The sequence below is a fragment of the Camelus dromedarius genome, chromosome 13, assembly GCF_036321535.1.
Source record: "Camelus dromedarius isolate mCamDro1 chromosome 13, mCamDro1.pat, whole genome shotgun sequence".
In the NCBI taxonomy this organism is placed as follows: domain Eukaryota; kingdom Metazoa; phylum Chordata; class Mammalia; order Artiodactyla; family Camelidae; genus Camelus; species Camelus dromedarius.
The window spans coordinates 66537142-66552394 of NC_087448.1; the positions used below are offsets into that span (position 1 = coordinate 66537142).

Here is a 15253-nt window from a genome sequence, read left to right on the forward strand (position 1 = left end):
GCTTTGCAAGCTGCTAACAGTGATCTTTCTATTCCAAATGAAACATGAATGACCCGGTAAATTTTTCTTAACAGTTTTATTCTGGTAACTGCCATTTAACAACTGCTCATACTTAAATGTAAACTTTGATAACTCTTGACATAGGTGGACAATAGGAGGTCACTACCCAAATCATGAAAATCACTATCTCCATCATGCCCCAAAGTTTCCCCAACTTTTATGAAATCCCTCCCTCCCGTTCCTTTCTGCTCCCCTGCTTTGGACTCCAGGCAACCAATGATAAGCTTTCTATCACTACAGATTAGTCTGGATTTCCCAGAATTTAATATAAATGAATCTTACATACATATGTTTGTGCTGGGGTATATTTTTTACTAGCTTCATTCACTTTGTATCAGGATTCATCCATGTCATTGCCTCTATTAATATTTCATTCATTTTGTACTGATTAATATTCAGTGATAATCATTGATTTGGGAAAATTTCTCCTTTTCTAATACAGGCATTTAGTGCTATAAATTTCCCCTCTGATTACTGTTTCAGTGGCACAACTACTGACCTGTTTTCATTTTCATTCAGTTCAAAATACTTTTAAATTTCCCTTTCTAATTCTTCTTTGATTCATGAGTGATATTTAGAAGTGCGTTTTTCAGTTTCCAAATACTTGATTCTTCAAGAAACCAAGATTCTGTTATTGGTTTCTAATTTAATTCTACTGTGGTCAGAGAACACATCTGTATGACTTGAACTTTTTTAATTTACTGAGATTTATTCCATGACCCAGAACTAGTTTGTCTTGGTCAGTATTCTACGTGCACTTGAAAAGGATATGTATTTAGTTCTTGTTGTACAGTGTTCTATAAATACCAAACTGATTGAGTTGTTCGTCTCCCATCTCCTTTTAATTTTATTTTTTCTTCCTAACAGGCACTGAGGATTGAACCCAGGACCTTGTGCACACCAAGCATGTGCTCTACCACTGGGCTATACCCTCTACCCCTCTTACTGATTTTCCTTCTCTTCTATTACTGAGAGAGGAGTATTGAAATCCCTAACACTGTCTATTTCTCCTTGCAATTCTACTAGTCTTTGTCTCATATACTTTAACCTTCTGTTACTAGGTGCATAAACGTCTAAGAATGGTGTATCTATGCTCCTAATGAACTGTCCCCTTTATCTTTATCTAATGTGTTCCCAGTATATTCTCTGCTCTGAAATCTACTCTGTCTGATAGGAACACAGCTATGCCAGCTGTCTTTTGACCAGTGCATAGTATAACTTTCAACCTACTTCATGTTTATATTTAAAGTAGCTTTCTTGTCAGCTTCTTACAGGTGGAGTTTGCTTTTTTCTTTAATCCAATCTGAAAATCTTTACCTTTTTATTGGGATGTCTAGACTACTTACATTTATTGTGATTACCAACATGGTTGGGTTTAAATCTACTCACCGTCTGGCTATTTGCTATTTGTTCTTCTTTGGGATTAACTTGACTGTTTAAAACTTCATTTTATCTCCTCTCCTGGTCTGTTAGCTGTAATCCTCTCTGTTCTGTTATTGTAGTGACTGTCTTAGGTTCTACAGTATATACATATTTAACTTATCACTGACTGTCTTAGTCTGCTAGGACCATAACAAAATGTCACACATTGAGTGGATTAAACAATAAAAACTTATTTTCTCATAGTTCTAGAAGGTGAGAGTTCAAGATCAACGTGCCAAGAGGTTTGATTCCTCCTGAGGCAGCTCTTCTTGGCTTGAAGAAAGCCATCATGTCACTGTGTTCTCACAGCAACAGCCCTTTTCTCTGCGCCCATGCATCCCTGGTATGTCTTTGTCTTCTAAGGATACCAGTCATATTGGATTACTTTTTGCATATCTGGTAATTTTTGATTGGATGCCAAATATTGTTACTTTTATCTCATTGAGTGCTAGATTTTTTTTTAATTGTTATAAATATCCTTGTGCTTTGTTCTCCATTGTCATTAAACCACTTAAAAATTAGTCTGATTCTTTCAGGTCTTGCTATTTTAAGCTTCATTAGGAAAAATGAGGGTAGCGTTTAGTCTAAGGCTATTTTGGTCCAACTACTGAGGCAAAAGACTTCCCATCACCCTACTTAACGCTTCATGAATTATGATGTCTCCCATGTTGGCTGGTGAGAACAGGAACAACTCTCGGCCTTGCATGAGCTCTGAGAACTGTTTCTGTGATCTTTTCAAGAATTTCTTTTTCCAGCTTAAGTAGCCTCCTCACTACTACTCTCTGATCAGTACTCAGATAAAAATTCAAGGGGAACTTTTGCAAGTAACCAAAGCTCTCTATGTATGAGCTCTCTCCTCTCTAGTACTTCTCTGGTAACTATAACCACATTGGCTTCTGTAAACTTCTAGTTTGGTCTCCTTAATTAGAGAGATCACTAGACTCCACTTGAAGTCCCACTCCAGGCACCAGGCCTGGATACTGCCTCCAGACAGTACGCTAAGGTAATCATGGGGCTCACCTCCTTGGTTTCCCATCTGTCAAGGATCATCGTCCTTCACTGCCTGACCTCTAACGCCTTGAAAACTGTTGTTTCATATATTTTGTTCAGTTTTTTAGCTGTTTCTGGAGAGAGGGTAAGTCTAATTCCTGTTCTTCCATCGTGGCCCAGAAGACAAATGCAGTGGCGATGTTTTCAAAACATAAAGCGTTCCAAATTTCATCTTAAGTTATAAATATATAAAACTTAGCCAACTCCTTGTTTTGGTTAGATCAGACACCCACAAAGAGGTACTTTGCAACCCTCAATTCAAACTATTTATGAAAAAATACATTACTTCCATATAAAGTTGGTTTTTCTGTTCAAGTTTTATTGTGCTTTCTATATAATCTCTTTCCTAAACAGATAAAGTATGTCACAACTATCCTTTTGATAATCTATCTTTGAAGCATCAAGTCATGGAGTCTATTCTACATCCTAAATACTTTCACCTACTTCTACCCACGTCACTGTCAAAGCCCTAAGTTAAGGCTGTTATCATCTCAACTCAGGTTTATTGCAACATTGTCCCAACGGACCAACTGGACTCCAGTCTTGCTCAACTCCAATCATTCTACTTCTACTTTTCAGCCAGGATAAGAGAGAGAAAGGCAGAAAAAGAAAGGAAGAAGAAGAGGAGAAAAATGAGGGGGAAATGGGAAGTTGTTTAATGACTTTAGTCCTTAACTGAGTGAAATCATTTTGAAAAAGAGAGATAAAATGTTGATACTAATCTTAGCTTTGTATATTTTTTTCACAAAATCTCCCATCTTCACTACTCTTCTTCCCTCTTCGGAGTGACAAAGGAGCCTAGTTGGGACTAATTCAAAAGATTCATGTCCAAGGTAGAGGGTGTGTGTGTGTGTGTGTTTTCTGGCAAGGGCTCCACTCAATTATTTGGAAAGGTAGAAGATGGGGTGCTGATAGTGAGGAAAAAAGGCAGAAATAGTCAAATATTTTGCTTTGATAAAATTATCTTAAGAGGCATGAAAAGATGAGACCCATGGACATGAAGGGCAGCACTGTTCAGAGCTATTTCCACTAGTCTCCAGTGTTCATAAATAACACAGAATAAAGAGGAACAATGTACGATGGAAAGGAGAAGTCAAATGGCTAACCAGAACCTCCAACTTCACGTTTCCAGAAGGTTTTTTTTTTTTTTTACTTAATGGGTTGTCATTTCTCCATATTTCAAGTATATCCAAATATGGTCAATTTAAAATGTATCAAAATATATCCAACTTCTGGGTTATTCAGAAACTGATCTACTTAAGATCAGTCAAGTTTCATCTCGTAAGTTAAAAGCTAAATATAAATACTAAACTATTGTGAAATTAGTCTAATATCACAATTTGAAAATTTTCTGAAGCAAACTGAGCCCTCTGATAAACATCCTGACAGAGGAAATATGATTTTCTAAATAAACCAGATTTAGATTTGTGGAGACAGTGGAGGAAAGCTGGTCACTAGTGCTTCCAAGAGATTCACATCAGTGTTCTTTTAAATACAAGTTCTCATACTAATAATTTGACTGTCTCAAGGGGAAAGTAGCACGTGTATACCAGAACCTGCCAGATGAAAATCAATTAGTAATAAGCTTTATGTTATCATAGTTAATGAAAATTTTCATGAACTCAGCTTAAAGTAATTCTCTGTATTTAAGAGCATGAAAACTATGGGTACTTGAATTTCCAAAGATGCTCATGAGTTCATCTTTCAAAAGTTTTCCAGAAATGGGTAACACTATTCTTGAGAACAGTTTGATACTATGCATCAAAATGAAAAATAAGCATGCCCTTTGACCTAGTACTCCCACATCTAGTAATTTAGGCTAAGTGGAAAAAAAAAAATCACACAAGTAGGAAAGATTACATTTAGCACATTTTTAAATGATTTTTTAAAGGAGAGAGGCAGATAACTAAAATATCTATCAATAGGGATCCAGTTATGTGGATTACAGTACATAGAACAGTGTGTAGCCATTAAAAATCATGTGAATTGATATATTTACCAAGATAAGAGGCTCATACCACTACTGAGAATAAAATAAAATAAAAATTAGGCCACAAAACAGTAATTATACCAAACTGCTATTTGTAAAATGGTGTGCACATGCCTAAGAGAAAGGGGAGGGGAGGGAAGGGGAGAAAGAGAAGGCCTGTCTGTGTGTGTCTGTGTCTGTATGCAGGTGTGTAAAAGGATGACAACTAAAGATGCTCACTAAAACATTAAGTGAGACTGTGCCCCTAGGTGGTGACGGAACTGAAGACATTTTTGCTTCCTTCTTTGTACTTCTCTGTAGTATTTGTATTTTTTCGATAAGTATATGTAATTTTTACCAAAAAACTTTTCAGAAAGTTTAAGATTTGTAAATTACAAAGCCATTTACACCATTCCCTTTCCTTTGTAAACCATCATCCCTAAATGAAGTGGTATTACTATAAGTCGCATAGAATATGCAATATTCAAACTGAGACTAGTAGGAGCAATGTAGATAAAAAAGCAAAATCTGTATCTGGAGGATAGAAACCATTTAAAAACAGAAACAAATGAAACGCTCCTTTTATCATGTCAAAGTCAGAGTTCTCCAATAGCAGTAATCATTAGCGGTCACAGAAGCAATCTCAATAATCTATTTATGTGTCAACTACCTCAATAAAGCTGGAAAAAATATTACTCTACCTAAAAGGAGCACAAATATCCATTCAGATCAGTCCATGAGTTGTCCAGGAGAGTGGAAGACCATCGCCACGTTTCAGAGGTGGTAACTACCCTGTACAGTGGTAATTACCTTGTAAACCCATGTATGTCTTCTGTCCATAATTACGTAACAGTAAAAACCTATGCGTCACATTGCACAGTAAGAGAGATTTACTTAGAGGCATTCTCTCTAGCCCAGAGTCCTGCCAGATTTAATCACAAATTTTAACATATATTAAGATTTTTCAAACATTTTCCCATGATGATATTTTATGTCATGAAACTGTACCAAAGGAAAAGATTAAGAAAATGTACAAAGCATTAAATTTCAGAACATTAAATTTTAGGCCAAATACTCACCTTACAATATAATCATTAATGCAGGTTAATTCATTCAATTATTTGAATAGTTAATAATAAAAGGCCCTGTGCTAGGCAATGTGAAAAACATACACAAAACACAGGCACCATGTTCTAGCAGTTTACAGGCCAGCATTTCACATATATAGAATGTACCTTGAACCCAATTTCACAAAATACTAAGTGTCTATAGTGTGCCATACATTGCTAGCCTGTAAGACAAAAGTTACACACACATTAATCATAGCAACATAAGAGCTATGGGAAAGTGATTAGGTCATAAGACCATAAGTTTGAAATGAATCCTAAAAGACAAGTTTGCTGAGTCAAGACAGAGAGAAGGCCACAGTAAGCAAAGCAAATGTTCAAAGAAACTGAACGTGCAGAGGCAGAGGCAGGAAGAGCATGTTACTCGTCAGGCGCTGCAGACAGCTGAGCGGGTCTGCACCAGTACTCACAGTGCGATCCAGAGACACCCCCGGGACCTTTCTAAGGGATTTGGATTTTATTCTAATGACAAAGAACAGAAGACAAAGATGAGAAACAAGATCAGATAATCATTCAACTAGTGGTTTGAAACATAAGACCAGAAGCAGAAACCATGAAAGAGACTACAATAATAGCCCAGGTAAGAAATGAAGGTGAGCCCAAACTGCACCTCGGTAACAGTAAAAGTAAAGAGCATTTCAAAGTAGCACAACCAACAGATCTTAGTGGCTGAAGGATGTGGCAGACACAGAGGACAGAAGAATCAAGAACTCACAAGTTAGACAACTGGATTTAGACATACTGAATTTTAAAAAGCCTTATGCCATACTAATGAAGATGTCCAGAAGAAGCTAGAATTCAGAGTGAGTGCAGAGGACTGGGAAGAGAAAAAAATTATCTAAAAGTCAACTATGAATCAGGAGCAGATGAAATAATGAAGGCAGTGAGATCCCCGGGGGCACCGTGGGGAGGGAAAGAGGAGCGTCAAGGACAGAGCCTGGGGGAGTCCCGGAGGCACAGCAACAGACAAGGGGTCCTTGAGAGAGACTAACAAAGAACTGTCTAAGAGCCAGGGGTACAACAGTTCCAAGGAAAGAGGAATGGACTACATCACAAAGCAGCAGAAGTGAGAATGGTCAATTTTGGTAGTTAGGGAACCTTAGCAAAAAGAGTTTCAGTAGAGCACTAAGAGGGAAAGGCGAGCACTGGGGATTGACGGATGAATGAAAGGTGAAAAGTAGCACTAAGTAGGAAGCATTTCTCTAATTGTATCACAAGTTTTCCAAATGTTTCCACAGAACATTTCCTCATGTAGCATTCCTTGGTCCTGGGGTTCCAAAACAGACGAGACTAAACATGACATGTCTATGCTGGGAAGAAGGAATCACGTCAAGGGAGAGTCTGCCTAAAGCTGAAAAGGGATAAATCATGAAATAAATTGCTAGAGGGACTAAAGACAGGCTCTGAAGCAGGTAGTAAAGGAGCACCTCTTGTCTGAGACAAGAGGGACACGGAAGGGTATGAGTGAAAACGTGCACAGGTAAGAAATCAACACACGAGGCAAGTCATTCTCCATGCCCTCTTTTCCCCTCCTCTAAAGAGCACAAGGCATTTAGTCAAAAGTGACAGAGAGGCCATGAGCAGGTTTGCGGAGAACGTTAAAGTTTTAGAAGAGCAGCTACAGAGAAGAGAAAAGAACAGATCTGGGATGTGCTGGGGGTGACAAGGTAGAACATCTACAGTAGTGTCATTCTAGCTGCACCCTAGTTCTGTGACTTCTCAAAGCCCTAAGGAACTCTGAGCGGAGAGGCTGAAGCTTCACGCTTATAAATTCAAATCCACTCCATCTAAAACTCAAAAAAACTCCATCTCCTGGGGCATAGAAACTAGAAATCTCCTTAAATAACATGAAAAAATCAGTGATAACTAAGGAGTGAAGTACATCCAGTGAATTTCTAAAACCTCCCTAGGATCTTAAAAGCACCAGTAATAAGCAACTAGAATTCACAGAAGAATTTGTGGGCCAAGAGATTTTAATGTGAGTATTCTTATAAATAAAACACTTAACAAGAAACACCATTTAATCAGACCGCAGGGGGAAAAACTCCATCAAAAGAGGTGTTAACAAGTATGACTCTCACACCCCACAGCACCATTCCCGGGGTAGGCTAAAGCAACAGAAATGCTAGTACTTTATGATTCATAACCCCACTATTTCCAAAGGCCTAAGACAAAATGAAGAAGACTTTATTTGATATGTCATTACTTTTAGGTAAATCTTAACCTACAATAAATACCCTGAGAAGTTTACAAAATCATGCATTTCCCAGCCTTCCATTCAAGTTGACATCTAATTCTTACAGGAGGGATGGGAACACACTGTTATCCCTTCAAAACAACCATTTTCAAAATAATTTTTAAAACTATTCAAATGAGTCAGCATTAAAATGAGAGCCCCTAAAAGACATTCAGTGTCACTGCCTCATACTATATCCAGCACGATGCCACATACATCTGAGCACCATTAACTGAGAGACAGCGCCCAAAATAAACATAAAGACAAAGTTTAGGGGTGAGAGCACAAACCACCATGTGCTTAGAAATTTGAATCCTGACAACAATTCTGGAAGGTAGGTAATATTTCAATCCTGAACAATGGCATTTGAATTAAGGAATCACAGAACAAACGAAAACTCGTGAATCCACATACAGATTGGTCAGGCAGAGCAGTGGGCAATCATCCTAGGCGGAGATAAAAGTGAACTTGCACTTAGGTGAAATAAAGAATGTGGAGTCTCAGGTGACCTTCCATCTGCCACCTGCTTGGTGTTTAGACTGAGACCATGAGAAAAGTACAAAATGGAGACGCTCTGTCACTTCACAGCACTGTCAAGAAGTGAGAAAGACTACTACCAGGCTCAGAAAATTGAAAAATATCAGTATAACGGAATCACTCTGTTGTACACCTGAAACACCGTAAGTCAACTAAACTTCAACAATTTTTTTTTTAAAAATCAAAAATACTTGCGAGACAGGCTGGAATCCTTTACTGGAGTGTCTGCATCTGGACAAACATCTCCTCAAGATTCAGAATACAAAGAAACTTAGTACAAGGGATGAAAAGTAACAGCACACAGTGGGGGCAATTATGAACAAGATACAAAAAGACCAGAAACCCAAAAGGCACTTCTGAGGTGTTGGTAACAAAAGCAGGTACTGTGCATGATCCCTGCACACAGCACCAAGGGGGTAGGCAGACCATCTAAGCCAATCCTCTGGCCCGAACCACTGACCCGCCCCTACGCTCACCCCATTTAAGGAAGCAGCTTGCCACACACACCCTCCTCTGGGGAGCAAAGAAGGGCACCTGTTACTTGTTTTTGCTCCTTTGTGCTACAGCATGAGCCCCAATAAAGCCTTGCCTGAATTTCTCATCTGGCCTCTTATCAATTAATATTGATGCAAGAGTCCAAGAACCTAGGCTGGTCTCACTTGGAAAATGTTAAATTTTGACTTTAAAAAAACAAAACAAAAAACGAAAAAAAAAAAGATCCGTTAATCTTTCAAAAGAAATCACCACCCTATGTTCTAAATCATATGTGATAATAAAACTAAACAATAATAATATACGGTGGCTATAAATCCCAAAAAACCTATGATCAACTTTTCAAAATATACAAATTCTTAAATTACCACAAATTTCACATACTACCTAAGAAAATAAAATTAAACAACATTCAGAGATAAGCAAAATACCTTAAGGGTACAAAAATAAACAACACATGCCTAGTCACACATATTTACAATCCAGTGGGAAAAGATAAACAGGTAAACGAACTTAATATAAAACAGAATGAGATCAACAGTTAAATGACACCAAGTATTGTGAAAACAGTAAAAAAAAAAATTTTCTTTGAAGTGTTGGAACAAGTATTTACAGAAAAGGTAGCATTTGAGCTACTCTCAAAGGCAAAGGGAAGAAAGATTTTTTTTTTTAGTCTCGATTAACAATGGTACAGAGATATAAAGGTACTGAGAACTGACAGGGCATTTCATATCATATAAGGTATGAAAGATTCCATATGATTAGAATTTAGTATGTGCAGACAGTTAAAAAGAGACAGCCCTAAAAGGCAGAACAGACCCTGAAGGGATTTGACAAAAATTATTCAGAAAATACACTTAGGGTATATTCTATGTCAGTTGTATTAAAAAAAGGAAAGAAGAAAAAGATACTGCAGAATTTTAAGGAATGGGGATTAGAGGCAGAAGATACAGTAGGAAATCTCAGGACTAAAATTTAATAGATCTGGGCTGGAATCCCATCTGTATCACTTACTAAGAATAATAAGCCTTTTCTAAATTGCAATTTCCACATTTGTCAAATGGGGATAATATGTCATCATTGTGGTAAGGCTTTAATATGATGGCAAATGTAAACTGCCCAATGCATCATCTTTCAATTAATGGGCAGTCAAACCTCAGTAATTTCCTTCTCATAATAAATGGTGGAATGTGGGTGATAACAGGGAAGAAGTGAAGATATGTAGTCTCAGTAACTGGGAAGATGATAAAGCCATTAACTGAAGAAGGAACGTAAGAGAATACAAAAGAAGCAGTGTATCTGGAGAACAGAAAACACACACTGTTTCAGACATGCCAAATCTGCAGTGACAGAGGGATCTGTATCTACATGCAAGGATACCAGGAGGCATGAAAGATTTGGGTCTTGAACTCAGAACACACTTCTAATAGAAATAAAAATTTAAGACTTCAGGCATACAGGGGAAAGCAAAGAACAAGTGAGTCAAGGATAGAAGCTCACAAGAAGCCAGGGATGAAATAGAGTCAAGAATGCACACAGGAAAGAGTTTCAAATAAAAAGGCAGCCAGCAGTACTAAGTATTGGAGCGAACTGCTGGGTCTGTTGATTAAGGAGATCTCTGATAAACTTTGAGAGCAGTTTCAGCAAAATTTTGACACCACCAAACTGCAAGCATTGAAGGAAAAAAATGGGTTGTAAAGAAAGCAGAGAAAAGAATAGAATCCATTTCAAGACTCCCTAGGAGGGAACTCCACAAAAGCAGTAAAGGAGGCCAGATGGGCCCTATCAGTATCTCCAATAGCCATATGAAAAATAAATTTAGACTCCACCAACCTACCTGTACAATATAAGGAAAATATTAAGTTTCTTTTATTTTCCGATTAGCATATTATATATATATATTTTTAGAATGAAAGCATGCATGACTGTTTTACAATTGTCATGAGTTCAGGAGACAGACTATTCCATATCAAGAGATTCTTGGTAGAAAATAAATAAAAGATTATTAATAAGCACTAAGTGGGAATCATAGGGCTCTTGAAAGAAATCCGGCACTGAAGCAAATAAATGCACTTACAAATGATTCAGGTAGAAACTTTCAAAGAAAGTTTCTGTGATTGTTGTTGTTGTTTTAAGATTTGTGTTGGTTAGTTGTTTGGTTAGTTTTCTTTTGTTTTCAGAAGTGGAAAAACTTCTGTTTTCAAAATTTGTTTTCCAAAAAGATGTCAGGACAAGATTAAGAAATCAGTGTAAAGAAATGTTTAAAGTTCTAGAAAGAAATGTCACTGAGAAAAAAAAGTGGATCACGAGGGAAAAAGACTGGCCCCATAAATACTGTAGAGTTATGCATAAGTTACAGTCCATGTCTTGAAAACTAAGTATGCATTCTCATCCTTAAAAAAAGTTGTCCTATAGAAGTTCAGTTACCAGTTAGATAATTGAGCCAATTATCACAATAATACAGTCAGAGCCATGTTACAAAAAGTGAAGAGATTCTGAAGCCTGACAAACGTAGATTCAAATTTCGGCTCCTCTACCGACTACCGTTTCACCCTAATGTTACTTAGCTTCTCTGCAGACACTTTTTCATTTAACAATAAAATTTGTCCCATAAGCTATTTGGAAGACCAAAAGACACAAAATATATAAAGAGCTTAGCACAGTGCCTGGCACAAGGTAATCATTTAAAAGAAACATAGCTATATATCACTAAAATAAAACAGATAAATATTTCTCTGACCTTAGAATTGAGAAGACCTAAGCTTTAAAGGAAAGGAAACAATAGAAAAAGGAAAGATTAATATGTCTGAGTACACAATCCTTTAAAAGTTTTATATGCAAAAAATTAAAAAGAATTAGTGCAGAATTTATTTATATAAATCATTTCTCTTATAGAACAAAAAGATAGAAACCCCAAAAGAAAAAAAGTGTACTGATACGCTCTTTGCTCTGCATAAACAATACCAAGTGCCCAATTCAGGAATCCACAAGGACAGTAATGGACATCAGGTGGGTATTTTTCAACTTCAACAGATAGTGTAAGGTATTACTGCTCTTCCAGTATTAGAGCAAACTAATACGGCATTCTTCATATCCTTAAAAATATACATACATATGTGAAGTACAAAATAATATTAGTATTTGAAATATTAGATTCAGATACCACCAATTCAATCTTTAGCACACTGAATGCATATCTAGCTTTTTAAAAATTAAAACTAAAGCATAATTCCAGCATATATTATTAAACTAACCTAATGATTTTTCAAGCTGTGATAAAAAGAAGCACCTCAAATGGACACTGAGATAAGAGATACAAGTTGGGGGAGGTCAAGGGGCTAGCCCTCTGCACGGTCAGTGCTTCACCCCACAACCGACAAGCAGCTCCAGTTCCACTAGGATCTGTTCTTACATAATCAGGGCCCAATTTATTTTCGGACTTTCTTTTTAAAACTGAAAAATAATTCTAACAATTCACATCAAATCTCTCTCCTGATTCCAAAAATAAAAATTCAGTAAGCTATATTACTAGTTATAATTGACACGTCCAAAAATTTCCATTGAAATTTTAAGTCTTTGATCATGTGGACTCCCATTTCCCTGTTTTTCCTTATATTTAGAAAAATACTACCAAAATTTCAGTTAGGACAAATACCATGTTTTGCAATAGTTTTGGAATAACTTCTTTATTTCTGTGCCCAAGGCAACACAGATACTGATATGGCAATAATACTAAACAGACCAAAATACTGTGGAACCCTTCATAATGCAAGGTTGGTAACAGAAATAAAACCAATTTTTTTAACTTTGTTCCATCTTTTCTGTGTGTGATATGTGTATGTGGGATTATATACAGGCTTTTGGCTAGCAATATATTAAAAATGATAATTTACTCAAAGTTTGGGAGGAAAGATATTCTACTTCTAGTTAAACTGAAATTTTGATTAATAGAGCTATCTGTATTATACAATTACTAAATTCTTTATATGAGAATAACTATAATTCAAATTCAAATGGAATATAACAAATTATTTTGTAGTTACTTCAGATTCAGTGTTATACAAAAGCTAGCCTATGAGTTACAAAAATTCATTTTCATTAGCACTGACAATGCAAAGACTGAAATGTATCTGTAATAACTCTTTGGCAACATACTATTGAAGTTGGTTTTAGAGCCAACACTTGACAAGTTTCTTTACATACAATTTTTATCTCCTAGTAAAAATGTACAAAAAGACAATATATGGAGCTTCCTATTGTTCAGATTCCAAATAAATTAGATTTTCTGTAATAAATTTTATATTATGATTTTTTAATGTAGTACCCTGGAAAGTTTTGTGTGTTAAAAATAATTAAACTTAACTGTTAACAAAATCCAAAAAAGGAAAACTATATTTAACAAAACAAAAGGAAAATATACTATAAACAGAGAACACTCAAGAAGCCACCAAATAAAATCATTTAGTTAATGGGTCACTAACCTTACTTTGATAAAAATTAAAAATAAAAAAAATTTTAAATCACCTAAGTGTATCAGCTAAGCCATCCCCCCCACCCCCACAGACAGAGAAAGCAGCCAAAATATTCACTTTCAAAAATGTCTAATAAAATTATTTTTACCTGTAAATTGTTTTCTGTGACTCTGTTCCACCAAACCATATTGATGGGTACTCCTGATTTACACCTGTCAGCAAGGCAGCCGATAGGGTTCTTTGCTTTTCGTGCCTTTGATCCCATCGGAACTAGCCTCTCCTCCAGCATCCCCAGGCGATACTTCCTTGGCTAGGAAAAAGAAGGAAAGAAACCAGGCCACTCCTAACATCCCCCACACTAATCTAAACTAACATAACTAACATACAGAAGGTATCAGGAATGGTGGAATAGGAAACAAGGAAAATTTACAGACATTCCCTCTAATGTCCTTATCACCACCCATCACTTCCCACCCCCACTCCCAATACACACCTCCAAAACAACCCACAGTCCTAACAGGCTGAAAAACAATATTACATAAAGCAACAGATGTTTTCATGAAATATAATCTAATTTTATAAGACTTCAATGAATAGAAAATTAATTTATCAGCAAAGTAAATGCTTTGCAAAATATTTCCCACTGGCACTTACCTATTCTCACTGCAATATGAAGAAATGGCTTCAAGGGCACAAAATACAGGTAAAAGAATTCCTCAGACCTTATCTTTTTCTGCTCTCCATCTCACTACCTTATTTCCTGAGAACTACTCTGCTTAAAAAAGGAAGCTAATTCCTAAGGAATGGATTTTTTTCATTTTTAAAATTCTATGCACATTAGAGCAGACTACAAACCAATCTAAAGGCGGCATTCAACTTAAGGTACTCAATGAAGAGAAATAATCTCAGACTTAACAAAAATACACAAATTTCACTGGTCTTCCAAATTAAGTAATTTGAACCATCCGATATTAATTAAATAAGTTCTCCAATAAAAGCATAGATTCATTGGCTAATATTATAATAAAGTTAGTAAACAATCTTAATGGTGGTTGGCAGGGCTTTTTTACATGTCAAAGTTAATGATAGTTTCCACTGTCTTACTTCTCTTTTTTATAGCGAATTTGAACAAAATTGCACCTTAAAGGAATTTGTATATTTTTTTTCCCTTTAAGGAATACTGACACATTCTTGGGAAGTTATCTAACTTAGGACCTGAAATAAGAAAATCTGTATTACTCATTGTTCCGTTGTAAGATTGCTGAAGCAAATAGTTAAAATTAACTTTCTTCAGGTGTCAATTATATAAAATATGTAAGGAAAATAATTTTCCAGTACAAAGACAACCAATTTGAAGAAAACACCTGATTCCTAAATTTCAAAATGATACTGAAAATAACGCCTATGGAAATTATTCTATGTAAATTAGATTCTCCACTCCACAAATGGGCCTCTGCTATGCTGTATTTGATTTAAGGAGGGGGAAAAATTAAAATTGCATAATAAAGGCAACTAGACTACCTACCTCCCCAGTAATTACAGCTCTTAGTACGTTTCATGTGGCTAAAACATGTCCACCTCCATACAATCCTGAACCAACTGCTCTCTGCATCTACATCACAAGTAACTTTTGCGAATGAGAATAAAAATACACCCTTCAGAACCATATTATAAATGAAAGAATTTTGACTGAACTATTATGCTATACACCAGAAATTTACACACACTGTAAACTGACTATACTTCAATTAAAAAATTAAATTAAAAAAACAAAGAATTTTAAAGCAATCTATTTTTAATAACTTAGTTCACAACTATAAGGCTTTGACATACAGCAAAAATAACGTAGCCTTCATTAAGCCTTCACTAATTTAAAATTTATATTTTA

At 36.0% G+C, this 15253-nt stretch overlaps 1 protein-coding gene across 14 annotated transcripts in view; it reads right to left on the reverse strand.

Annotated features, from left to right (window-relative positions):
* Positions 1–15253, reverse strand: part of PAN3 (poly(A) specific ribonuclease subunit PAN3) — a 110446-nt gene that overhangs the window by 64431 nt on the left and 30762 nt on the right. For 12 of the 14 annotated variants that reach the window (XR_010383698.1, XR_010383697.1, XR_010383702.1 and 9 more), the window contains one exon: positions 13514–13675. The exons of the other annotated variants lie outside the window; for them this stretch is intronic. Coding sequence is in view for 7 of the 12 variants with exons in the window: in XM_064493242.1 (XP_064349312.1) it covers positions 13514–13675 (162 nt within the window). In the remaining 5 variants the exon portion in view is untranslated. The remainder of the gene's footprint in view (positions 1–13513; positions 13676–15253) is intronic. 14 annotated transcript variants of the gene reach the window in all.